The sequence below is a fragment of the Pongo pygmaeus genome, chromosome 12 (assembly GCF_028885625.2).
Source record: "Pongo pygmaeus isolate AG05252 chromosome 12, NHGRI_mPonPyg2-v2.0_pri, whole genome shotgun sequence".
In the NCBI taxonomy this organism is placed as follows: domain Eukaryota; kingdom Metazoa; phylum Chordata; class Mammalia; order Primates; family Hominidae; genus Pongo; species Pongo pygmaeus.
Genome location: NC_072385.2, coordinates 64150735 through 64177372, shown reverse-complemented (window position 1 = coordinate 64177372; position 26638 = coordinate 64150735). Strand labels below are relative to the sequence as shown.

Genomic DNA, 26638 nt, shown 5'->3' with positions numbered 1-26638 from the left:
TACCTATCTATATCGTCATAATACTATGAATTATCAGAGGAACGACAGAATTAGAAAAGATCCTAAGATCAAAATCCAAAACCTATTCTCTGCCCTAGTAATTGTACACCACTGTTAACTTCCACTCCTTCTGACCTTGATATTAGAGATATAAATATATACAATTATTAACATGCACACCATACAACTCCATCAACCCGAATCCTCAGGGACAGGGCTTACAGGAATCAAGAAGAGATAAAAGAGGAACATGAAGTAGGAGAGGGAAGAACCACCTTGGAACACAAACTGGATTATACAATGAATAAAAGGCAAGCCTATTAGAAACAAGAAAAGGCTGGGAAGGCACACTACTCCACTCTGCCTTGGGTAAAGGAAAGGAATAGGCCTCTACATTCTCCATCTTCCTGCTTCCTCTTTTTGCTACAGATATAAGATTTGGGTGCAGGTGGGAGAGAAGTGAGGGTTGGCCCATATTTGGGAAGCAAAGGACTTTTAAGTGGGAAAGCTAGAGTTATGAGTGGGGAAGGGAGATGTAAGTATCACTATGGATTTGGACATCTGTAGATCTTTGATGTCTTTAATCTTTAATTAGGAATGTTGGATGGAATCAAAAACAATACTGCTTTTCTCATGGGCTTGGAAATGCTTTTCTATAGAAGTTCAGAGCCAAGGAAGAGTCCCCAAAAGGAAAAATAAGTAGTTGACTTTGTTGGCTCAGAGACAAGCAGGCATTATCCCAGAATATAAACTGTGGTAGCTGTGAAGCTACTATTGTGCTAAGTTATTGGTTGAGAAGAACACTCAGATGAGCAACAAGCAAGGGAATAACTAATCCTCCATTGTGTGTACTGTGTACATGTCCACGTGTGGTGCGTATGGATGTGTGTATATATGCATAGTTTTTAGACACACTTTGATTTTGGATTATTTTTCATTTTCATGACATTAAACCAGAATGAAGTAAGTAGAATTTTAAGTGGAGGGTGGGGGGGGGAATCAATAAATCAATCAGTTTCTCAAAATTATTCAACTTGAATAGTTATGTGAGAAATAAAAGCCAAAAATACTCAAAAAAACAGCACAGTTCCTGCTTATCAAACTTAATTTCCAGAAAGTTTCTCGGGATTAATGTTGGCATAATTATCTTTAAAAGTGTGGCTTAATACCAATTGTTGGATAACTCTCTCCACCAAGGTAGTAAAGCTGGTATCTTGACTTTCCCGATTGTCATACATATACTTAACAAGCTTGGCAATTGTCTCTGTGTCTGTTTCAGATTCGAAGTCATAGCCTTTGCTTTCCTGTAAGTAGAAAGAAAAAAAAGATACAATTAAAGAAATATTAATGATAAAAAAACCTTTTCTACAGAATTGTTCCGTCAAAAATGCTACTAATTTCTAATATTCTTTGAACACCATATCCCATTATTCAAAATTAAAGTCACCATCTCATTAGTGACTCCAAAACTGTGGTACTCTGTGTAACTGAACATACACTTAACTTACTGCCTAATAAATAGCCATTAGCTGTATGTGGCTATTTCAATTTAATTAAAATTAAATAAAATTTAAAATTCAGTTCCTCAGTCACACTAGCTCAACAACCACATGTGGACAGTGGCTGCTATACTGAATAGCCCAGATACACTGTCTTCCAACCCTGGAGAAAGTTCAATTGAACAGCCCTAAGAAAGCACTCATGCAGGTCAGCACTATGACCACTACTATACAGTACATAGCTGTTTAGGACATAAAATTTTCATTTAATTTGTCCTGATTCTTCTTGTATTAATATATCCTAGGAACTTTAAAGCATGACTCAGAATGCAAAAAATGTATCCACAATATTCCAATTTTATTTGAGCCTTTTGTCATGTATATTACAGTCAAATACTAATCATTTCCTTTTCATATTAAAAAACAGAATTGTTCCACTGTTATCAAAGAAAAGTCCAATAAACCACCATGCCCTTGGAATTGTCCAAGAAATTACTTGATGACACATACATGGTGTTTATTGCACATCCCAACAACCAACCCCAATGCTCTCGTTAGAAGTATTCTCAAAGACTGGGGTCTTTTGAGGTCACCTTACTTACCAAAAACTTTTTCAAGTCTTTGTAGTTGGTGATGATTCCATTGTGAATAACGATAAATTCTAAAAGAGGTAAAAGTGTTGAAGACAAAAAAGTTAGAAGTCTGATAAATCTAAAATAGCTATTACTGTAACTGGATTTTTCTCAAGTCAAAAATTTGTAACATGCTACATATACTATTTATGTTATTTATAACATAATTACGTCTACTTCTCATTACCATCAGCAGCATTGTTTATGTGGCATAGCTGAAGCACACAGTGCAGGGGAGGTGGGTACAGTGGGGAAATAAACAGGAAGTCTAGAGATAACAATTTCAGTTGTGGCTAAACTAGTAATTAAATGTTACCATGTGAAAGGAGCAAGTTTATTGGGTCTGTTGCCTCATTTGCAAAATGAAAGAGCTGAACTAAATATTTTTCTTGTTTCTCTGTTCATTCATTCTTGAGTAAAAGTTTAAAGAGAAGTCCTTTCAAACCAAAACAATAATCTGATTTACACCAAATGAATTTAAGAACTAGAATTAAGGAATTTGCTAAGAAAAACCAATCAGTTCTACAGTTAAATTTAGTTGTTTGAGATCCAGATAAGTCACAGAATGTCAGAAAAATAAATGTTAAAATATCATTCCAAGAGAAGATAGACATGATCTCGGGATAATTTTCATCTTTTTTAACTAACTTTGAAAACTATAAGAACAGATAATCAAGAGTTGACAATATCATTATTTGTAGCGACCGCTGGTACATAAAAACTACCAATCCGGCTGAGCACGGTGGCTCATGCCTGTAATCCCAGCACTTTGAGAGGCCGAGATGGGCGGACCACCTGAGGTCAAGACCATCCTGTTCAACATGGCAAAACCCTGTCTCTACTAAAAACACAAAACATTAGCCAGGAGTGGTGGCACGTGCCAGTAAACCCAGCTACTCGGGAGGCTGAGGCAGGAGAATCGCTTGAATCTGGGAGGCAGAGGTTGCAGTGAGCCAAGATCCCACCACTGCATTCCAGCCTGGGCAACAGAGTAAGACTCTGTCTCAAAAAAAAAAAAAAAAAAAAAAAAAAAATCCTAACAATCCTGGATTTATTATCCAGAGTTCATTTCAGTTAGGAGAAAAATTACTGCTAAATTAAATTTTATATTAAATTATCAAAATATTCTTTTTTTTTTTTTTTTGGAGACACGTTGTTGCTCTGTCACCAAGCTGGAGTGCAGTGGCTCAACCATGACTCACTGCAGCCTTAAACTCCTGGGCTCAAGTGATTCTTCCACATCAGCCTTCCAAGCAGCTGGGATTACAGCTGCTTACACCACACTCAACTAATTTTTTTATTTTTCTGTAGAGAGAGTCTCGCTATGTTGCCCAGGCTAGTCTCCTGAGCTGAAGCAATCCTCCCACTTTATCCTTCCAGTGTCTTGAGATTACAGGCATGAGCCACTATGCCAGGCCAAAATGTTCTTTTTTCTTTTTTGAGACAAAGTCTTGCTCTGTCACCCAGACTGGAGTGAAGTGGCACGATCTCGGCTCAATGCAACCTCCACCTCTTGGGTTCAAGCGATTCTCCTGGCTCAGCCTCTCGAGCAGCTGGGATTACAGGTGCATGCCACCATACCCAGCTAATTTTTGTATTTTTAATAGAGACGGGGTTTGCCATGTTGGTCAGGCTGGTCTCGAACTCCTAATTTCAGGTGATCCACCTGCCTTGGCCTCCTGAAGTGCTAGGATTACAGGCATGAGTCACCACACCCGGCCCCCCACAATGTTCTTAATATACATAAAGATCTGATATTTTGGCTGACAGTAATTAGAAACCAAATAATAAACATTTTCACTAGATTTTTGAGAGATGATAGCAACCACAAAAATAAATTTATAAAAAACCTTGCCGGGTGCAGTGGCTCATGCCTGTAATCCCAGCATTCTGGGGGGCTGAGATAGACGGATCACCTGAGCTCAGGAGTTCGAGACCAGCCTAGCCAACAGTGAAACCTTGTCTCTACTAAAAATACAAAAAATTGCCGGGCGTGGTGTCAGGCGCCTGTAATCCTAGCTACTTGGGAGGCTTGAGGCAGAAGAATCGTTGAATCCGGGAGGCAGAGGTTGCAGTGAGCGGAAAGCATGCCATTGCACTCCAGCCTCGGCGAAAGAGCGAGATTCCATCTCAAAAAAAAAAAAAAAAAAAAAAAAACTTAATGCTAGAACAAAGAGATTAATAAATAAATAGCTAATTTAAAGGTCTTAACTTGAAGCCAAATTCTCAAAACATAATCTAGATGTAAGTTTTCGGGAATCTTTCATAAAGGCCTTGTCAGTGTCAAAAGTCTAAATTATTGCTAGCATCATGATCAAATTCAATAGTAATTATTGAAGCACAAGAAGCCTAAATAGGCAGCTTCTGAATTAAACTAAAAATCAGAAAGGGCTGGGTGCAGTGGTTCATGCCTGTAATCTCAGCACTTTGGGAAGCTGAGGTGGGAAGATTACTTGAGTCCAGAAATTTGTAACCAGCCTGGGCAACAAAGCAAGACCCCTATCTCTACAAAAATAAAATAAATTAGCTGGGTGTGGTGGTGCACGCCTGTGATCCCAGCTACTCAGGAGGCTGAGGCAGGAAGATCACTTGTGCCCAAGAATTTGAGGTTACAGTGAGCTATGATCCCACCACTGTACCCAGCCTGGGTGGAGGAGTGAGACCCTGTCTCTAAAATAAAAGGAAAAAAAATGGGGAGGGATAAATACACACATACACAGTTTTGTATGTATTCTGTATGTATTTGCTTCTTTTTTTAAAAATGAAAGAACAGACTCAATAATTGGTGAATGTTACCTACAAGGGGAATAAGAGGAAACAGAAGAGTCTAGACTTGTTTTGTTGAGACAGTCTCACTCTGTCACCCAGGCTGAAGTGCAATGGAGCAATCATGGCTCACTGCAGCCTCAACCCCCAGGTTCAGGTGATCCATCTGCCTCAGCCTCCTGAGTAGCTGGGACTATGGGCGCATGCCACCATCAAGCTAATTTTTGTATTTTCTGTAGGCACAGGGTTTTGCCATGTTGCTCATGCTGGTCTCAAACTCCTGGGCTCAGGCAATCCCTCCATCTCAGCCTTTCAAAGTGCTGGGTAGACTTCTTTTAATATGTTTTGTTTTAAAGATGTGATTTCAGAATTATGTAAATATTTTAAATAATTATAAATAACATTTATTTTTAAAGAATATCAATCCTTAAAAATAAAAAATAGGCCAGGTACAGTGGCTCACTCCTGTAATTCCAGCACTTTAGGAGGCTGAGGTGGGCGGATCACAAGGTCAGGAGATCGAGACCATCCTGGCTAATACAGTGAAATGCCGTCTCTACTAAAAATACAAAAAATTACCCGGGTGTAGTGGCACACACCTGTAGTCCCAGCTACTTGGGAGGCTGAGGCAAAAGAATTGCTTGAACCCGGAAGGTGGAGGTTGCAGTGAGCCAATATCACACCACTGCACTCCAGCCTGGGCGACAGAGCGAGACTTCGTCTCAAAAAATAATAATAAAAATAAAAATAAATTTTCTAAAACATATTAAAGTAACACGTAGCACAACTGCATGGAGAAAGACTATTCCAAGTAACTCTAAAACACAGTAATTTGATTATACATTTCTAGAGAGATATGCCCTAAGGACAAAACTGATAACAAAAGTTCTCAGCCAGGAGCAGTGGCTCATGCCTATAAACCCAGCACTTTGGGAGGCCGAGACGGGAGGATCACTTGAGGTCAGGAGTTCAAGACCAGCCTGGTCAACATGGTGAAACCCCATCTCTACTAAAAATACAAAAATTAGCCAGGCATGGTGGACAGACAGGGTCTCATTCTGTTGTCCAGGTTGGAGGGCAATGGCGTGAGGTGTGACCACGGCTCACTGCAGCCTCTACCTCCTCCCACCTCAGTCTCCCGATCCTCCCACCTCAGTCTCCCGAGTAGCTGGGACTACAAGCATGCACCACAATGCCTAACTTATTTTTTTATTTTTTGTAGAGACAGGGTCTCACTATGTTGCCAGGGCTGATCGTGAACTCCTGGACTCAAGCAATCCTCCCAACTCAGGCTCCCAAAGGGCTGGATTACAGGCATGAGCCAGCACTCTCAGCTCCGTATACTCTACTACTTCTGAATGTTTGAAATTTTCCAGATGAAAAATAATTAAAATAATGAAAATCTAAGAGCCTTCATTCTGCCCCCATTATTAGGTTTCCACAATCATTCTAAAGCACAAAAAATCTTTCCGTACCATTATTTTTATCAGAGCGCTGGGGGTGGCTATTGACAGGACTGGGTTCTCCATGTGTTGCCCAACGGGTATGAGCTATTCCAAGGTGTACATCAAATTCTATATCCAAATCCATATCTTGTTGTTCTGAAGAATATGAAAAGAAAAATTTCAATATTAAATCATGCTGCAGATAATGCTATAAGCTATATTTAAATACAATTATTACAATGCTGCTCTCTTGGAATATACAATCACTGAAACTAAAGATCAGGCAAATTCAAAATAGTGATTAAAAGACTTAGGAGGCCGGGTGCAGTGGCTCACGCCTGTAATCCCAGCACTGTGGGAGTCCGAGGCAGGTGAATCACCTGAGGTCAGGAGTTCAAGACCAGTCTGGCCAACATGCGGAAACCCCGTCTCTACTAAAAATACAAAAATTGGCCAGGCATGGTGGCACGTGCCTGTAGTCCTGGCTACTCCGGAGGCAGAGGCAGGATAACCGCTTGAACCCAGGAGGCAGAGGTTGCAGTGAGCTGAGATCATGCCACTGCACTCCAGCCTGGGCAACAGAGCAAGACTCCATCTCAAAAAAAAAAAAAAAAAAAAAGACTTAGGAACACATTGTAGGTCTGTATCAAGACATCTCATGTACCCAGTAAATTTACACACCTACTATATACCCACAAAAATTAAAAATAAAGATAAATAAAGACTTAGGAGTTTATGCAACTGAAATATTGAAGGCAAATGGTTTCAATAACCAAAACACTAATACAGAGTTAAAGCAAACATGAAAAAATTTTAATAATGGATAAAGTTAGGTGAAGTATATATAGGTAATAATGTACTATTCTTTCAAGTTTCCTGGAAATATGAATACTCAAGAGTTAAGAACAAAAACAATTTAATGTAATTTTTTAAATCTATATTTAATTCTTGCCTTAAAAAATCATTATCAATTTAATTAAACATGTAAAAAATTCATTTTCCCAATGACACATGACCTTATGACTGCAATTTCTTTGGTCTCTGGTGAGTGTACACACGTCTCACAATATAAACTGCAATTATGGAGTGCCTCCAAAATCAAATAGGTATTTGAGAACCAAGCAATGCTATGAAAGTACGGGGCTACTGGGAAATTGGCATAGGCCAATGTTCCTTTATCTTGAAAAGTAGCTGATTTGGCCGGGTGCAGTGGCTCATGCCCGTAATCCTAGCACTTCGGGAGGCCAAGGCGGGCAGGACACAAGGTCAGGAGTTCAAGACCAGCCTTACCAACATGGTGAAACCCCATCTCTACTAAAACTACAAAAATTAGCCGGGTGTGGTGGCGCATGCCTGTAATCCCAGCTACTCGGGAGGCTGAGGCAGGAGAATCGCTTGAACCCAGGAGGTAGAGGTTACAGTGAGCTGAGATCACACCACTGCACTCCAGCCTGGGTGACAGAGCGAGACTCCTTCTCAAAAAAAAAAAAAAAAAAAAGTAGCTGAGTCTTAATTTATTTTTCATATAAGCTATCTTTTCTTGGGGCTTCTTAAAAAAAATGGACAGCTCCAGTTATTAACTAGTAATGCTCTTAATTTCCTAAATATAAAATTAATTTGGCTAAGAACCCAGATAACAAAGTTTATCAGAGTTAGGTCTAAATTAAGAGCAAACTGGCCGGGCACCATGGCTCATGCCTGTAATCCCAGCACTTTGGGAGGCTGAGGCAGGTGGATCACCTGAGGTCAGGAGTTCAAGACCAGCCTGGCCAACATGGTGAAACCCTGTCTCTACTAAAAAAATTAGCTGGGCGTGGCAGCACATGCCTGTAATCCCAGCTACTCAGGAGGCTGAGGTAGGACAATCAATTTAACTCAGGAAGGGGAAGTTGCAGTGAGCCGAGATCGTGCCACTGCCCTCCAGCGGGGGCGAAAGAGCAAGACTGTCTCAAAAATAAATAAATAAATAAATAAAACCACAATGGTATATTCTGTTGTACTATTACATTTATAATATGTTGTCAACCTAGCTTCCACCAGAATTTGAATTCTACAAAAACAGCAGCCTACCTTATTATTTTTGAATCCTAAGCACTCAAAGGTATACATGGCAGATACATTTTTGTTGGATGGCTCAATCTATCAATGAATAAAATCAGGCATCTATTCTTTCCTGGCTTAACTGTGTTCTGAATAATTAAGGCAACCTGATAAATGACCTCAAGAAAAGTACAATTTACCATTATTCAACAGGCTAATGCAAGAAATGAAAACATCTTTGACTACTTTTTTTATTTTTTTTTTGAAACGGAGTTTTGCTCTTGTGCCCAAGCTGGAGTAAGTGCAATGGCGCAATCTTGGCTCACTGAAACCTCTGCCTCCTGGGTTCAAGCGATTCTCCTGCCTCAGCCTCCTGAGTAGCTGGGATTACAGGCACACAACACCACGCCCGGCTAATTTTTTGAATTTTTAGTACAGACAGGGTTTCACCATGTTGGCCAGGCTGGTCTCGAACTCCTGACCTCAGGTGATCCGCCCACCTCAGCCTCCCAAAGTGCTGGGATTACAGGTGTGAGCCACCACGCCCGGCCTCTTTGACTACTTTTTTAAGCTAATTATAATTAAAGCAGTATCTCCTTGCACATGCTGGCAAGCAATATTGGAGAAAGTCTCAAGATTCTATATATTGAATACATTTCAAATTCATGATAATTACCACACCTTTATTTCACTGTTGCCATAGGAACATTACCAAATGTCTAGTAAGAAAAAAATTATTGCTATGACAATAAGCACATTTCTCACAATAAATATTTCATGTCATATAAATTAATCATGACTTTGAATCCTTGACTCTTCCTTATTGTCTGTTACCCGTTTTAAAGCCCTTTGCTGAATCTTAAGTCTAGATTAATCCCCACACTCAGTTTCTCTTCTCCCATCTACTACCAAGCAATACTGAAGAAAGTCAGAAAATTCTGTAAATTAAGACCCTTTCAAATTCACATACCTATTTCACTATTGCAACTTAAGAAACGTATCCAAATTCCTTATTCATTAAACTGATAGCTCAATCCAGTTCCCTGACAGTTCATCATATCTTTTCTATTCTCCGTAAAGCTCAATCCTACCTGCAATCCCTCAATTTCCACTTCACTCAGTTTTTGTCCTCTCACCTGGTAATTATCTGCTTTAAGTTTGTCTTTCATCTTTGATTCCTAAAGTACACTCTTTCCTTTAAAGGCTAACTCCTTGCCTGTGCCTTGATCTTCTTGGGCCGTAGTGCTTCAATAATTCCCTCATTCGCATCTTCTATCTTACCCTACCTCTACTCCCACGGCTCCTTGCCCTCTGCCTGCCTTTTCTCAGATGTCATCTTCCCTTTTTAAAAAAATACTTCAAACATATTTAAATTTGCTGGGAATAATGAACACCCAACTACACATACTCAGAGTTAACGAAACATCTAGTCATCTGTGCTTTACATATTTTTTAAGATCTAAAATGTAAAAAATCAATGTGGTATATAGAAACTTGAAATAAATAAATGTAAAAAACGCAGTTGATACCTCCTTTATATCCCCATCCCATTCACTTCCTCCTCAGAGGATTCTCAAGTTGACACAGTCTTACTATTCATGCCTTTTAAACTATGATTATGTTAACATGAGACCATAAATGATAGTACCGTTTTGTGTTTTTAAATGTCCTATACTTTACATACCAGGAATTATCCATGTTCCCATACGCAGAACCAGATTCAGTACACTTCTTTCAAAAGCTACATATGGTCATTCACTATCATATACAACTTATTTTTCGTTGTTGTTGTTGTTCTTGTTTTGTGGAGACGGAGTCTCACTCTGTCACCCAGGCTGGAGTGCAGTGGCACGATCTCAGCTCACTGCAACCTCTGCCTCCTGGATTCAAGTGATTCTCCTGCCTCAGCCTCCCGAATAGCTGGAACTACAGGCATACGCTGCCACACCCGGCTAATTGTTTGTATTTTAGTAGAGATGGGGTTTCACCATGTTGCCCAGGCTGGTCTCAAACTCCAGAGCTCAGGCAATCCGCCCACCTCGGCCTCCCAAAGTGCTAGGATTACAGGCGTGAGCCACCACACCCGGCACACACAACTTATTATATCATCCCATTCCCTTACTTATAGACATTTAGGCTGTTTCTAAATTTTGCAACAATGAATCTTGTTGTCATGTCACCTTGTTCACTGTGTTTCCTTCAAGTATATATCCAAGAGCGGAAGTGCTTAGTCTCAGGGTACAGGCATTTCCCATGCATAGATGGCCAGATTGCTCTTTAAAGTGATTTACCAGTTACAAATTCACCAGCAATATCTGCAAGTTTCCATTTGTAGATAATAAATTCAATCAATACTTATTTTGCATGTATTGTAGGGTAAGATTAGCTAGGGGTTGGCCGGGTGCAGTGGTTCAAGCCTGTAATTCTAGCACTTTGGGAGGTCAAAGAGGGTAGATTACCTGAGGTGAGGAGTTCAAGACCAGCCTGGCCAACACGGCAAAACCCTGTCTCTACTAAAAATACAAAAATTAGCCAGGTATGGTGGCTCACGCCTGTAATCCCAGCACTTGGGAGGACAAGGCAGGCGGATCACGAGGTCAGGAGATCGAGACCATCCTGGCTAACATGGTGAAACCCTATCTCTACTAAAAATACAAAATAATTAGCCAGGTGTGGTGGCGGGCGCCTGTGGTCCCAGCTACACAGGAGGCTGAGGCAGGAGAATGGTGTGAACCAGGAAGCAGAGAGGAAGCAGAGGTTGCAGTGAACCGAGATTGTGTCACTACCCTCCAGCCTGTGCAATAGACCAAGAGTCCATCTTAAAAAAAAAAAGAAATTAGCTATGAGTAAAGTAGACACTCAAATAACTACACTTCAAAAACAAACCAGCTGGCCAGGCACAGTGGCTAATGCCTGTAATCCCACTACTTTGAGAGGCCGAGGCAGGCGAATCACTTGAGGTCGGGAGTCCAAGACCAGCCTGGCCAATATGGTGAAACCCCATCTCTACCAAAAATACAAAAATTAGCCAGGCATGATGGCACACGCCTGGTAATCCCAGCTACTCGGGAGTCTGAAACAGGAGAATCGCTTGAACCTGGGAGGCAGAAGTGAACCAAGATTGCGCCATTGCACTCCAGCCTGGGCGTTACAGTGAGACTCCATCTGGGGAGGGAAAAAAAAAAAGTTTACCATGAAGAGGCATGTTTCAATATGTTGACATTGAAAAATGGTGATTCTGTTCACAATCTGCCTTTCTAGCCTCCCATATTTGTCTACCAATACTGTAAATAAAAAGGACTACTATCATTCCATCAACATGCCTGCCATTACTATTCTTATCTTGCTATGCTATTTACTCAGAAGGTCCTCCCTTCACATCTTCACTGACCAAATATAATTAACACCCATTCCCTATGTATTCTCAGTCTCGTCAACTTGTGGGAACTCTCCCCTGAATCTGACAGCAATGTCTGTTCTCTCCTACAGAACCCACTATAATCAGCCTGGTATACAGGATGCAGAACACATAGTAGATATTTATACTACTGTTTTTGAAGTGTAGTTATTTGGGTGTCTGCTTTACCCCTAGCTAATCCTACACTACAATACAGGCAAAATAAGTATTGATTTAATTCGTTAAACAAGTACTACAAAGCTAAACGTATGGCTTATGTGGGAAAAAAAAAAAGACAAAATCCATCATTTTCCTCTACCTGTACTCTTTCACAATGATTATGATGGCATTCATATGAGTAGGTACATAAAATACTTGCGGTTTCCTGGGTTTTGTGGAGAATTTTAAAAATATTTTTTCAATCAATCTACTTCAAAGTTTGCTTTGTTTTCAAGTTTCTTGTGAAAAAAATAAAATGTGTAAGAATAATGTTATGATCTAAATACCGAGAAGTAAATCCTCTTTGATGGGGCATACACGTCTGACAACTCCTTGTGCCAGAGAAGAAAACTGTGAGGGAAAACATGATACTTACCAGATTATATCAGACCTACTCAAAGGTGCAATGTCAAAATTAACTACATCCAAGCTAGGCATTTAGTCCAAACTGAAGACAATTAGCAAGTGAAGACATGTGTATAAGGGCATCACTAAAAATACCTTTTGTCCTATGAAAAGCTCTTCCTCAGGAATGGTGGCTCTGAAGATACTTTATTTAATATTCAGAGCTTACGCTGAAGATAATACACCTAACTAATTTCCTTCCCTAGTTGCGATGATTATTTTTCAGGCTCAGGTACATTTTAAAACTAGTCCAGTCAGTAACAAAACTACTTTTCTTTCCTCCCTTCAATGTTACAGACCATTATCATTAAAATGGGTCCCAAAATATGGGAGGAGGGAATAACTTAGCGGAGAACGGGGAGGGGAAAAGGAAGAGAAGGGGAAAGGGGACAAAAATCAAATTAAGTACGTTACTGTGAACTTCTTCATCCAGTGCCTTAACTTTTCCTTTCTTCTTAATAAGCTGGATTTTGCAGGCATTGGCTTCCCAATCTTTATCATTGCCTCCATCAAATCCCACACCTAAACCATCATGAGGTAAAAAAGCAAGATTTAGAAACTGGCTACTGATAAAATTATTAATGTGAGGCAAAATTTTTAATTAAAAATATATTCTCATCTAATTAATTCACTAATTTATTAATTCAATTACCTACTGAAAACCTATTGTCTGTCAAGAACCAGGATAGCCACTAGACATAAAAACAAAAATAACTCCATTCCTGTCCTCAAATTTCTAAGTCTATCGAGAAGACAGACAAGGAAAAAATAATTCAGCGTGATTATGGATTATAATAAAAATACTACAGGTTACAATTGGGATACAATGGAGAAATGCAAAAGATGGGCACCCACCTCAGAAGGTAGCTAAGGAAAGAAGGTCATAGAACACATCTCTTAAGAGTCTCCTTAAGTTGCTAAGGAATTTGAAAAAGCTACCCTGAAGATACTGGGAAAACACTGTCCTCTAAGCACAGAAGTGATTCGGCAAAAATGTTTAGCAAAGCCCTTCTAGGAACAGTGTAGGGAAAGAACTGGAGGGAGAGAAACGGAAGGAAGAAACCAGCTGTCAAAAGCTACAGCTACAGTAAAGCAAAAATGAAGAGGACCTGAACTGAACAGTGGTAATGCAGACAGAGATAAATGATATTGAAAAGTGGAATTGACTGAATGTAAGTGAGAAAGCAGGAGAAGTCTGGAATACCTCAAAGGACTTGTTGAATGGCTTGAAGGACTTGTTGAATGATTCTCAATAAAAGGGACATAGAAAAACAGAGTGGGCATGCCTGTAATCCCAGCTACTTGGGAGGTTGAGGCAAGAGAATGGCTTGAACTCGAGAGGTGGAGGTTGCAGTGAGCTGAGATCACGCCATTGCACTCCAGCCTGGGCGACAGAGTGAGACTCATCTCAAAAACAAACAAACAAAAAACAGAGTGGGGAGTGGGGTGAGGACTGCAATGTATTCAGCTTATTTTTCTTTTCTTTTCTTTTTTTTTTTTTTTTTTTTGAGACAGGTTCTTGCTCTGTCGCCCAGGATGGAGGGCAGTGGCACAATCTCAGCTCCCTGCAACCTCCACCTCCCAGGTTCAGCAATTCTCCTGCCTCAGCCTCCCAAGTAGCTGGGATTACAGGTGCGCACCACAATGCGTGGCTAATTTTTTTTTTTTTTTTTTTTTTTTTTTTTTAAGTAGAGACGGGGTTTCACCATGTTGGTTAGGCTGGTTTTGAACTCCTTACCTCAAGTGATCCATCCACCTCGGCCTCCCAAAGTGCTGGGATTACAGGCGTGAGTCACCACGCCCGGCCTCAGTTCAATTTTTGAACATGCAAAGTTTAAAATATCATGGTCTATCTAGGAAGAAACTTGTAGGAGGCCCAGAATACAGCTTGGGAGATACATCTGGATTAGAAGAAATACATCTGGATTAGAAGTAATACAGCTGGATTAGAAGTCACCAACATACTCTCACAAAAAAAAATTAAAAATAAAAATAAAAAATATTGACCAGGCGTGGTGGCTCATGCCTGTAATCCCAGCATTTTGGGAGGCCGAGGCAGGCGGATCATGAGGTCAGGAGATCGAGATCATCCTGGCTAACATGGTGAAACCCCGCCTCTACTAAAAATACAAAAAATTAGCCAGGCATGGTGGCAGGCGCCTGTTGTCCCAGCTACTCGGGAGGCTGAGGCAGGAGAATGGTGTGAACCCGGGAGGCGGAGCTTGCAGTGAGCTGAGATCGCGCCACTGCACTCCAGCCTGGGCGACAGAGCAAGACTCCATCTCAAAAAAATAAAAATAAAAAATAAAAAGAATAAAACAAAGAAGTTACCAATATATATTAACAGAAGACTGATGGGCCGGGGACAGCGGCTCACGCCTGTAATCCCAGCACTTTGGGAGGCCGAGGCGGGCAGATCAAGAGGTCAGGAGATTGAGACCATCCTGGCCAACATGGTGAAACCCTGTCTCTACTAAAAATACAAAAATTAGCTGGGTGTGGTGGCAGACGCCTGTAATCCCAGCTACTCAGGAGGGTGAGGCAAGAGAACTGCTTGAACTCGGGAGGTGGAGGTTGCAGTGAGCCAAGATCACGCCACTGCACTCCAGCCTTGTGACAGAGTGAGACTCCGTCTCAAAAAATAAAAAAAAGATTGATGAAGTCAGAGCTCACCCATGAAGACACCAAATAAGAGAAGTGGGCCTAGAAAAGAATCTTGGCTGGGTGCAGTGGCTCACGCCTATAATCCCAGCACTTTGGGAGGCCAGGGCGGGTGGATCTCTGAGGTCAGGAGTTCAAGACCAGCCTAGGCAACATGGTGAAACCCCATCTCTACTAAAAATACAAAAATTAGCCAGGCGTGGTGGCGCACGCCTGTTATCCCAGCTACTGGAGAGGCTGAGGCAGAAGAATCACTTGAATCCGGAAGGCAGAGGTTGCAACAGTCAGCCGAGATCGTACCATTGCACTCCAGCCTGGGTGACAGAGCGAGACTCACCTCAAAAAAAAAAAGAATCTTGAAGAACATTAATATTTGAGCTGTAAGCAGAAGAAAGGAGCCTCCAAAGCAAACAGAAAAGAAGTAATCTTAGCATCTTAGGAAGAGAATAACATGTACTGTCAAAGAAGCTAAGGAAGGAGAGAATTTTAAAAACAAAGGAGTTGAGGAACTGACTTTCCATTACTAAGTGAAGTCAAGGAAGACAAATGCCCATTCCATGTGGCAATGTTAAGTGTACAAAAAAGAGTTAACACAGCAAGTGTGAAACTGCTATCCTTAGAAAGGCCTGTTTTCAAGGTTGGCCCTTCACTGGTGTCTAGAAACTTGGTTTCTGGAAGGATTCCTACCACCCTAACCAAAAGTGTCTCACTACACAAACTGTGCAAACAATGTGGTTTATGCTGAACATCTGCTCTTATTTTGGGAGTCTAGAATTTTGGTACATGCTAGGCAGAGGGTGCCTATGTGACCAACCCCCAATGAAAACCTTAGGCACTGATCCACTGGTGAGCAGCTTGTGCCTAGCTTTCTCAAGACTTCAATTCCTGCACCTTCTCCCTTTGCTGATTGTGCTTTGTATTCTTTTGCTATAATGAAACATAGCCATGAGTACAACCAAATGCTGAGTCCTGTGAGTCCTCCTAGGGAATCGCCAACTCTAAGGATGGTCTTAGGAACCTCTGACAGTTGAGGGAAGGAGCTAGGGTAGAAGATAAAGTTGCCAGAAAGTTATGTTTATGTGTAATTTATTTAAGATAGAAGAGGCTAGAATCAGTGGCTTGCCTGTAATCCCAGCACTTTGGAAGGCCAAGGCAGGAGGATCACTTGAGGACAGGAGTTTGAGACCAGCTCAGGCAACACAGTGAGACTCTCGTGTCTACAAAAACTTTTTAAAAAGTAGCTGGGCATGATGGCACACAGCTATAGTCCTAGCTACTCAGGAGGCTGGGGAGGGAGGATTGCCTGAGCCCAGAGTTCGAGACTGCAGTGAGCTATGACCGCACCACTATACTCCAGCTGGGGTGACAGAGTGAAACCTTATCTCAAAAATAAATAATAAAAATAAGAAAAAAGAATCCGAGGCAAGTTTATATGCCAAAGCATGAAATCAATGGATAAAAATTAAAGTTATAGGAAAGAAAAAAGAATTTACAGAGTAAGACCTTCATGAATTTTGTTTTACCACAATAATGCCCCATATAATGTTTTTACAATAATATTGTTAATAGATCATCATAAGCAATACTCCACATAAATGGTAACACTGTTGAGATTACATAAATAAATCCTTTAAATATGATAAAAGACAAAAATTCTTCCAATTTACACTTAGTCAAAACAAAACAGACTTTAATAGTCTAGTCTCCTAATAATAATAAAAATAATATCTATTTAAAGAATCATGCAAAATCCATAGTATTTTTTTTTAAAGTACCAGCAGAATCATATCCTCTGTACTCCAGTCTCTGAAGGCCTTTGATTAGGGTCTCTAGGATTTCTCGTCTCGTTCGAGGAACATGGTAGTTTAAGTAAGCAAATATACCTGCAAATAAACAAATATTTAATGAAAAATTCTGATTTAAAAAATCAAAATTAGCATAATTATGTCAAGTATGTGAAAAAATGTGAAGTTAGATTCCGTCTTTCAAACATTTCAAACCGTTTAAAGGCAATGGAAGTTTTTCAAGGGGGAGTTTCTCATAAGTATAAAAAACTAAAGTAAACATGTCAAAATACATGTTTATAATTTTTTCTTTTTTTTTCTTTTATTATTATTATTATTATTATTATTATTATACTTTAGGTTTTATGGTACATGTGCGCAATGTGCAGGTAAGTTACATATGTATACATGTGCCATGCTGGTGCGCTGCACCCACCAACTCGTCATCTAGCATTAGGTATATCTCCCAATGCTATTCCTCCCCCCTCCCCCCACCCCACAACAGTCCCCGAAGTGTGATGTTCCCCTTCCTGTGTCCATGTGTTCTCATTGTTCAATTCCCACCTATGAGTGAGAATATGCAATGTTTGGTTTTTTGTTCTTGCGATAGTTTACTGAGAATGATGATTTCCAATTTCATCCATGTCCCTACAAAGGACATGAACTCATCATTTTTTATGGCTGCATAGTATTCCATGGTGTATATGTACCACATTTTCTTAATCCAGTCTATCATTGTTGGACATTTGGGTTGGTTCCAAGTCTTTGCTATTGTGAATAATGCAGCAATAAACACACGTGTGCATGTGTCTTTACAGCAGCATGATTTATAGTCCTTTGGGTATATACCCAGTAATGGGATGGCTGGGTCGAATGGAATTTCTAGTTCTAGATCCCTGAGGAATCGCCACACTGACTTCCACAAGGGTTGAACTAGTTTACAGTCCCACCAACAGTGTAAAAGTGTTCCTATTTCTCCACATCCTCTCCAGCACCTGTTGTTTCCTGACTTTTTAATGATTGCCATTCTAACTGGTGTGAGATGGTATCTCATTGTGGTTTTGATTTGCATTTCTCTGATGGCCAGTGATGGTGAGCATTTTTTCATGTGTTTTTTGGCTGCATAAATGTCTTCTTTTGAGAAGTGTCTGTTCATGTCCTTCGCCCACTTTTTGATGGGGTTGTTTGTTTTTTTCTTGTAAATTTGTTGGAGTTCATTGTAGATTCTGGATATTAGCCCTTTGTCAGATGAGTAGGTTGCGAAAATTTTCTCCCATTTTGTAGGTTGCCTGTTCACTCTGATGGTAGTTTCCTTTGCTGTGCAGAAGCTCTTTAGTTTAATTAGATCCCATTTGTCAATTTTGGCTTTTGTTGCCATTGCTTTTGCTGTTTTAGACATGAAGTCCTTGCCCATGCCTATGTCCTGAATGGTAATGCCTAGGTTTTCTTCTAGGGTTTTTATGGTTTTAGGTCTAACATTTAAGTCTTTAATCCATCTTGAATTGATTTTTGTATAAGGTGTAAGGAAGGGATCCAGTTTCAGCTTTCTACATATGGCTAGCCAGTTTTCCCAGCACCATTTATTAAATAGGGAATCCTTTCCCCATTTCTTGTTTTTGTCAGGTTTGTCAAAGATCAGATACTTGTAGATATGTGGCATTATTTCTGACGGCTCTGTTCTGTTCCATTGATCTATATCTCTGTTTTGGTACCAGTACCATGCTGTTTTGGTTACTGTAGCCTTGTAGTATAGTTTGAAGTCAGGTAGTGTGATGCCTCCAGCTTTGTTCTTTTGGCTTAGGATTGACTTGGCGATGCGGGCTCTTTTTTGACAGAGAGAGACGGAGTCTCGCTCTGTCACCCAGGATGGAGTCCAGCGGCGCGATCTCAGCTCACTGCAAGCTCCGCCTCCCGGGTTCACACCATTCTCCTGCCTCAGCCTCCCGAGTAGCTGGGACTACAAGCACCCGCCACCACGCCTGGCTAATTTTTTGTATATTTAGTAGAGACGGGGTTTTATTATGTTAGCCAGGATGGTCTCGATCTCCTGACCTCGTGATCTGCCCGCCTCGGCCTCCCAAAGTGCTGGGATTACAGGCGTGAGCCACCGCACCTGGCAAAGAAGCTTATAAAGCTGGCTACTTATTTTCCATGACTGCCATTTTTGTCAAATGAAATTTAATTTTTTTAAAAACCAATTAACAGATTCATGGTTTATGTCCTATATACAGAGCATTTCGTTTCAAGAAAAAAATTTCTAAAGTAATTTAAGCAACATATATAGGCCCTAAAATCTGTACCAATGAGATTAATTTTGCTTACTTCCAATAACCATGCTATCAGTGACATTTAGGAATAAATGATATGAAAAATACTCACCCCTTAAATAATTACGTAAAATAGTAAAAACTGACCAAATATATAACTATCTTAAAAGATAATGGCTTGAATTACTTGTTCATCACATTAGCAAATGACAACCACATAATAACTATTGAAAATTCACAGAAAAAGAGCAATAATTTGGAAAAATAAAGCTAGAAATCAAAGGAGTAATACAACATGAACTGAACCAGATAAGCAAAGAAGTAACAGAACACAGGTAAGGGAAATCCACACTTTTAGAAATGGCAGCATGGGCATTATCTGAGGTTTTCCATGGCTGTGCTTTGGCCAGAGTAGACACAGCTTTAATGTATCAAAACTGAAGACTAAAATATATAAAATATATAAAAATACAAGTTCAAGCTGCTTATTTTAAAACTTCCCTTTTTCTTAACTACATTTCACTGTAATTCTACTGATTCATAAGAAGTTTAAATTAATTCTGTGAGATACAACTCCCAAAAAACTAGTCTTCATTTCCATCTGAAAAGAGATATTTACTTCTATAGAGTGTGATCCTATTGAAATATTTCAGTATACAAAAATGGCGCATTGTTGATACTCAACAGGAAAGCCATAACATATATGCTGATCACCATGATCAATACAGTGCAATTTTCTCAAATAAATTATTATGCCCTAAAAAAGAGAAACTCACACACTAAAATCCAAAATAACCTGAAACAACGGTTTCAACTCTCCCCAAAGAAGTAGTTCCAGGCCAAAGACTTACAGAAATCTCATATTTCATTCAGATTAAAAAAAGATACACACACACCTTACATTTTTATTTTTTAAGCTTTCTTGTAATGTACAGTCATCTTACTTTCACAGCACCACCACCCTATAAGGGAGGGTAGAACATCTATCTTACATAATTCAAAAATAGAAATTGAGTTAACTGATATCCCAGAGATACCCACAAATAGCATTCCCAACCTCAAAGCACAGCAATTAAGATAAGGATAAACAACATGCTGCTTAAGGATATTTCTAAGGTAAGAGTGGTAGCGGCACAGCAATGTACAGCTTCCAACTTTCAATGGCTGCTCATGATATAAACACTAGAGGGCAGTAGAAGAGTCTCCAGACCAATCTGCACCCATTTAATTCAGAAGAATGAGTCCGGGGTTTTTGTTGTTACTGCTGTTCCTTCATAAAGTATTTGTAATATGAATAAATCAATAACCCAACTGTAAATCAAACTTTGCACTCTTCACCTATGGGTCACTGATCTTTGAGAAAGATTAAACACCTGCAGGTAACTATCAGTTAAGTATTTTAACCAGGTCATTAAAAGACAATACACAGAACACAAACCTTTTCTAAAACAATACTTTAATACAAATGCAGGCCAGGTGCAGTGGCTCACGCCTGTAATCCCAACTTTGGGAAGCTAAGGCAGGTGCATCACCTGAAGCCAGGAAATCAAGACCAGCCTGGCCAACATGGCAAAACCCATCATTACTACTAAAAATACAAAAATTGGCCAGGCATGGTGGCGTGCACCTGTACTCCAGCTACCTGGGAGGCTGAGACGGGGAGAATCACTTGAACCCAAGGAGGCGGAGGTTGCAGTGAGCCGAGATTGCACCGCTGCACTCCAGCCTGTGAGACACAGCGAGACTCCATCTCAAAAAAAAAAAAAAGTGTGAAAAAAACTGAATCTGAACTAGTTCCCACCACTGTGACTACATCAGCTACAGTCCACTATAGGAGGATACAATCTAGCTTATTTGAAAACAGAAGCCTGTCGAGGATTGTTTGCAGTCTGTCCAGAGCTGCCAAATTCTAATAATGCAGCACATCCAGAAAAACTCACTCCTAAACTTTCTCTTTTTTAAGAAATCTAAGTCTGACAGTAAAAGTAAAAATGTAAGCCGGATGGTAAAAATGAAAGTTGGTAAAAATGTAAAAATGTAAGCCGGATGGTAAATGATTTAAAGATTAAATATGTATATGAATTTGTTAAAACCATTTAAATGCTAAAGATATAAAATTGTTTTTAAGACAATTTATAGACTCTACTTTTTTTTAAACATTAATGCGGCAGGGCTGGGTGGCTCACGCCTGTAATCCCAGCACCTTGGAGGCCAAGGTGGGTGGATCACATGAGGTCAGGAGTTCAAGACCAGCCTGGGCAACATGCTGAAACTCCATCTCTACAAAAATACCAAAATTAGCCAGGCATGATGGCAGGTGCCTGTAATCCCAGCTACTCAGGAGGCTGAGGCAGGAGAATTGCTTGAACCTGGGAGGCAGAGGTTGCAGTGAGCTAAGATCATGCCACTGCCCTCTAGCCTGGGCAACAGAGCAAGACTCCATCTCAAAAAAAAAAAAAAAAGATTAAGTAATGCAATATTAAATTCACTGTTTTTAATAATGTAACTCAACAACAGCATTCAACTTTGATAATACTTCTCACTTCAATCTCCTTGGTTTATAATGGCTCACTATATGAATCTTGAGAGCTTAAAAACATTTTGGCTGGGCAGAGTGGCTCATACCTGTAATCCCGACACTTTGGGAGGCCAAGGTGGGCGGATCACGAGGTCAGGAGTTCAAGACCAGCCTAACCAACATGGTGAAACCCCGTCTCTACTAAAAATACAAAAAAAAAAAAAAAAAATAGCCGGCTGTGGTGGCACATGCCTGTAGTCTCAGCTACTCGGGAGGCTGAGGCATGAGAATAGCTTGAACCTGGGAGGCAGAGGTTGCAGTGAACCTAGACTGCACCACTGCACTCCAGCCTGGGCAACAGAGCAAGACTCCATCTCAAAAAACAAACAAACAAAAAAAAGTAATAGAGCTAGAAGAAGGAAGGGGATTAGCTTCAGACATACCTGATGAGGAAAATGGGAGCTAAGAAGTTGAACCTGTCAGTTTCATAGCCCTGTCCCTTGATAGCACTACTAGCCCAAGACATTCCACCTGCGAGTATACTGGGTTAACTGTAATCTTGGGGTGCCCAAGACAATATGGGCAGCAATTCATCAGGTATGCAGGGCATGTTCACAAGGGAGGCATTCACAACTCACAATGATGCTTGTTAGAGCAGAAATTGTTAGTTTGACCTCTATTTTCAGTTCTTTGACTTGTCTTATCAAAACTCCCAATAAACAGTCTTTTTTGTTCATTTTTTTGAAACAGAGTCTCGCTTTGTCGCCAAGACTGGCGCCATCTCAGCTCACTGTAACCTCCACCTCCCAGGTTCCAGCAATTCTCCTGCCTCAGCCTCCCAAGTAGCTGGGATTACAGGGGCCACCGCCATGCCTGGCTAATTTTTTGTATTTTTAGTAGAGATGGGGTTTTGCCATGTTGGCTAGGCTGGTCTCAAACTCCTGACCTCAGGTGATCCACTCGCCTCAACCTCCCAAAGTGCTAGGATTACAGGTGTAAGCCACTGCACCCGGCCTAAACTCCCAATAAACAGTTCTTAAGTAAGGTAATGACAAAAGCCTAAAATCAACTTTCCATCACTCTTCAGTAATTGCTCTAAGAGCACACACAGTAGCTGTATAAGCACAGATTCTCTACCGCCAAATCAGCATGCACGTCACAAGTGTAAGCTTTCTTACTAATGGAATATACTTGGAATAAAATAACTCCCTAACTGAAGCAGATGCTTGAACCTACAGGCATCATTCTCAGAAAATGGCAACTTAAATTCAATGACAAAAAAGCACTTATGAGCACCTTGCTAACAAAATTTCAGAAGCAATCTGGATCACAGACTAGACACACCTGGTTGAAAGCAATGTAGCTGCAAATAAAGACTGTTAAACCTTATTGAAAAGAAAACTGACTAGTCAAATTATTAAAATTCCTATGCCTGGTTGCATTTATGTCCTTATGAATACGAAATTTTATTTTTATATATTTTATCATTTGACAGCTGCAATATTTTGGGACCCTAAACATTGTAACTTATCAGTGTTAAGTGTTCAAATTCATTCTCTAAACTTCAAACTTCTGAATCAAAAGCCACCTACAATGTCACTTAAACTCTAAATTTGTTTTATTTTTCTTATAATGCTAGTCACAAATTAATTCATCATCATCATTAAAAATTCAAAGTAGGCCAGGAGCAGTGGCTCACGTCTGTAATCCCAGCACTTTGGAAAGAGAGGCAGAGGATTACTTGAGCTCAGGAGTTCGAAACCAGCCAGGGCAACATAGCAAGACCCTGTCTCTATTAAAATTTGAAATAAATAAAGATTAAAACTACACAGATGCTACAGAATTAATTGTGAAAATCTCTCCTTTCTGTCTCCACACAGGTTCCAACCCCTTTCTCCGAGATAACTACTGTTAATCCCATACACACAGTCCCAGTCCTTCAGCTATAAAGTTTTCTACAGGCCAGGCACAGTAGCAGATGCCTGTAATCCCAGCACTTTTGTAGGCCAAGGCGAGAGGATCACTTGAGGACAGGAGTTTGAGATCAGCCTGGGCAATACAGGGAGACCCTGTCTCTACAAAAAATAAAAAATTAGGCATGGTGGTGCATGCCTGTAGTCCCAGCTACTTGGAAGGCTGAGGTGGGAGAATCACTTGAGCCCAGGGGTTCAAGGTTGCAGTGAACTAGTCAATATTATAATTATGGAATCACATTCTACATTTAAGATTTATTTAAAATTAAGTATTATTTGAGATACATTTTCTTTTTTCTTTTCACCAGGGGTTTGCTCTGTCACCCAGACTGGAGTACAGTAGCACAATCCCAGCTCATTAAAACCACCACCTCCTGGACTCAAGTGATCCTCTCATCTCAGCCTCCCAAGTAGCTGGGACCACAGGCACATGCCAATGTGCCTGTTATTTATTTATTTGTTTATTTATTTATTTATTTATTTATTTATTTTTAATTTTTGAGATGGAGTCTTGCTCTGTCACCCAGGCTGGGGGGCAGTGGCGCTATCTCAGCTCACTGCAACCTCCACTTCCTGAGTTCAAGCGATTCTCCCGCCTCAGCCTCTCGAGCAGCAGCTGGGATTACAGGCGTGTGTTACCACACCTGGCTAATTTTTGTATTTTTAGCAGAGACGGGGTTTCACCATGTTGGCCAGGCTGGTCTCAAACTCCTGACCTCAGGTGATCTGCCCGCCTCAGCCTCCCAAAGTGCTGGGATTATAGGCGTGAGCCACTGCGCCTGGCCAGAATTAAAGTCTTCATTTTCTTTTTTTGTTTTTAAAATATAGAGATAAGGTCTCAATATGCTGTCCGGGCTGGTATCAAACTCCAAGCCTCAAGTGATCCTCCTGCCTCAGCCTCCCAAAATGCTGAGTTTACAAGCATGAGTCACTGCCCCTCACCCATCTTCTTTTCAACAGTTTAACAACATATATATTAAATACTTCTCATCCTTCCTTGTAACCTCAAGAGAGACATATTACACATACTACTCTCTGAAGCTAGCCTCTCCCCTACTTGTAACCTTTTTTTTTTTTTTTTTTTTTAACAGTCCTGCTCTGTCACCCAGTACCCAGGCTGGAGTGCGGCAGCACAATCATAGCTCACTGCAGCCTCAAACTCCTGGGCTCAATCCTCCCACCTCAGTCTTCTAAGTAGACTGGACTACAGGTACGCACCACCATGCCCGGCTAATTTTTTTTTTTTTTTAATAGAGATGGGATCTCACTATGTTGCCCGGGCTGATCTTGAACTCCTAGCCTCAAGCAATCCTCCTGCCTCAGCTTCCTGAGTGGCTGGGATTACAGGTGTAAGCCAAAACACTGGCTACTTATAACTCTTTTTTTTTTTTTTAATTGAGACAGAGTGTCACTCAGTCACCCAGGCTGGGGTGCAGTGGCGTGATCTCAGCTCACTGTAACCTTCACCTCCCAGGTTCAAGCAATTCTCCTCCCTCAGCCTCCCAAGTAGCTGGGATTACAGGTGCGTACCACGACAGCTGGCTAATTTTTGTATTTTTAGTAGAGATAGGGCTTCGCTATGTTGGCCAGGCTGGTCTCAAACTCCTGACCTCAAGTGATTCGCCCACCTCAGCCTCCCAAAATGCTGGTATTACCAGAGGGAACCTTGCACTTGGCCTTACTCCTAACTCTTGATGAGTGTTTCTCCAACTTTGTAAATACAGAACCCTTTTGTTAACACCAAAATATTCTGAGGCTCCTTCACAACAATGGGTTAAATTTTTATTATTCAATGATCTAGAACAATCTTTATTCAACTTACAGACAAAGTTATAAGCATATGAATAAGCAATGAACACCCTGTAACAACTTCAGGGCTCCTAGGTCAGGAACCACAGCTCTAGAATTCAACTTCTCAACACTCCCAGGGGACCTCAATCCCAAAATCCTCTTCTTTTTCGTATTACTTGCAGCCCTCCTCCTAAACACAAACTGAGACCCTTCTGCCTTGACATATGCAATTTCTCTAATAATTTATTCATAACCATATCCAATTAACTTCTCTGCAGTATTACGTATGAATGACCTTTTTCTACTTTTACAGACTCTGTTCAAGGCAATATACTACTTTGGAACTCTTCTGCCTTTAACCACTGTTCTTAGGTCTGTTTTCCTGGCACTTCTATCTCCTCCTTCAACCCCTCTGGTAGTAGTTCTCGAACTATTTCCGCCTCCATTCACTGACGGGTAACATATGCCATTAATGATTACCTCTCACAGTATACTAATTCTCTACAAGTTGAGTAAAAGTCCTGCCCCATCACCCAGAACATTCCTGAACCTAATACTGATACCCAAAGCCCAGAGCTCTCCAGTCTCTAAATTTCTACTCATTCCTCTTGTGGTCTATGACATGGCAATGAACAAGGACTGTGTATTTTCACCTGAAGCTGTTGCATGTGCATTCATTTTCTTTCCTCTGATCAGGCAGCAATTCCTTGAAGGCAACTCTCTTATTTTAGTCATCTCTGCAAAGGGCAAAGTGCCAAGTATAAAGCCATCATTTCAAGTATCTGCAAGTATCTTCTAACACTTTCTAGGTACCTGAAATATACGGTCAAAAAATTCTCAAACCACAGAAACAGAACACTATTTCACCAGATGCTAAAAACGAATGAAGTAAAGAAAGGTTTCATAATTAAAGGTTTAAGAACTACCTGATTAAAGTTAGGTATACATTTAGAACTTTCTGGAACCTTTAATCTTGCTAATTGTGAATCTCCAAGAGCAGAATTTCCCAAACTTGTGTTACAAAACCCTTTCCCGCCTTCTACTGCTCATTACCAGAACCTATTAACCTCCATTTCCAGGGGACAACTGAAGAAACGCTTATTAAGCAATTATTTTCTCTCACAACTTCTTCATATCCAGTATATGTAAGGATATGTTAATAGTACTGGTTTTATGACCAATCCTAGCAGCCAATCTCAGCATCCCTCAATTATCCCCAAAGCCATTAGACAGTATAATTA

The 26638-nt window shown here is 40.4% G+C and overlaps 1 protein-coding gene across 3 annotated transcripts in view; it reads right to left on the bottom strand.

Annotated features, from left to right (window-relative positions):
- The window catches only part of GFPT1 (glutamine--fructose-6-phosphate transaminase 1), a 62235-nt gene that overhangs the window by 31916 nt on the left and 3681 nt on the right, over positions 1-26638 (bottom strand). For 2 of the 3 annotated variants that reach the window (XM_054474108.2, XM_063648644.1), the window contains exons 2-6: positions 16840-16947; positions 12818-12925; positions 6373-6498; positions 2102-2160; positions 1170-1304 (exon numbers count right to left, since the gene is read on the bottom strand). In XM_054474108.2, coding sequence (XP_054330083.1) covers positions 1170-1304; positions 2102-2160; positions 6373-6498; positions 12818-12925; positions 16840-16947 — 536 coding nt within the window. Of the gene's footprint in view, positions 1-1169; positions 1305-2101; positions 2161-6372; positions 6499-12817; positions 12926-16839; positions 16948-26050; positions 26135-26638 lie in introns of all 3 variants that reach the window. The other variant, XM_063648643.1, reaches the window with a different exon arrangement.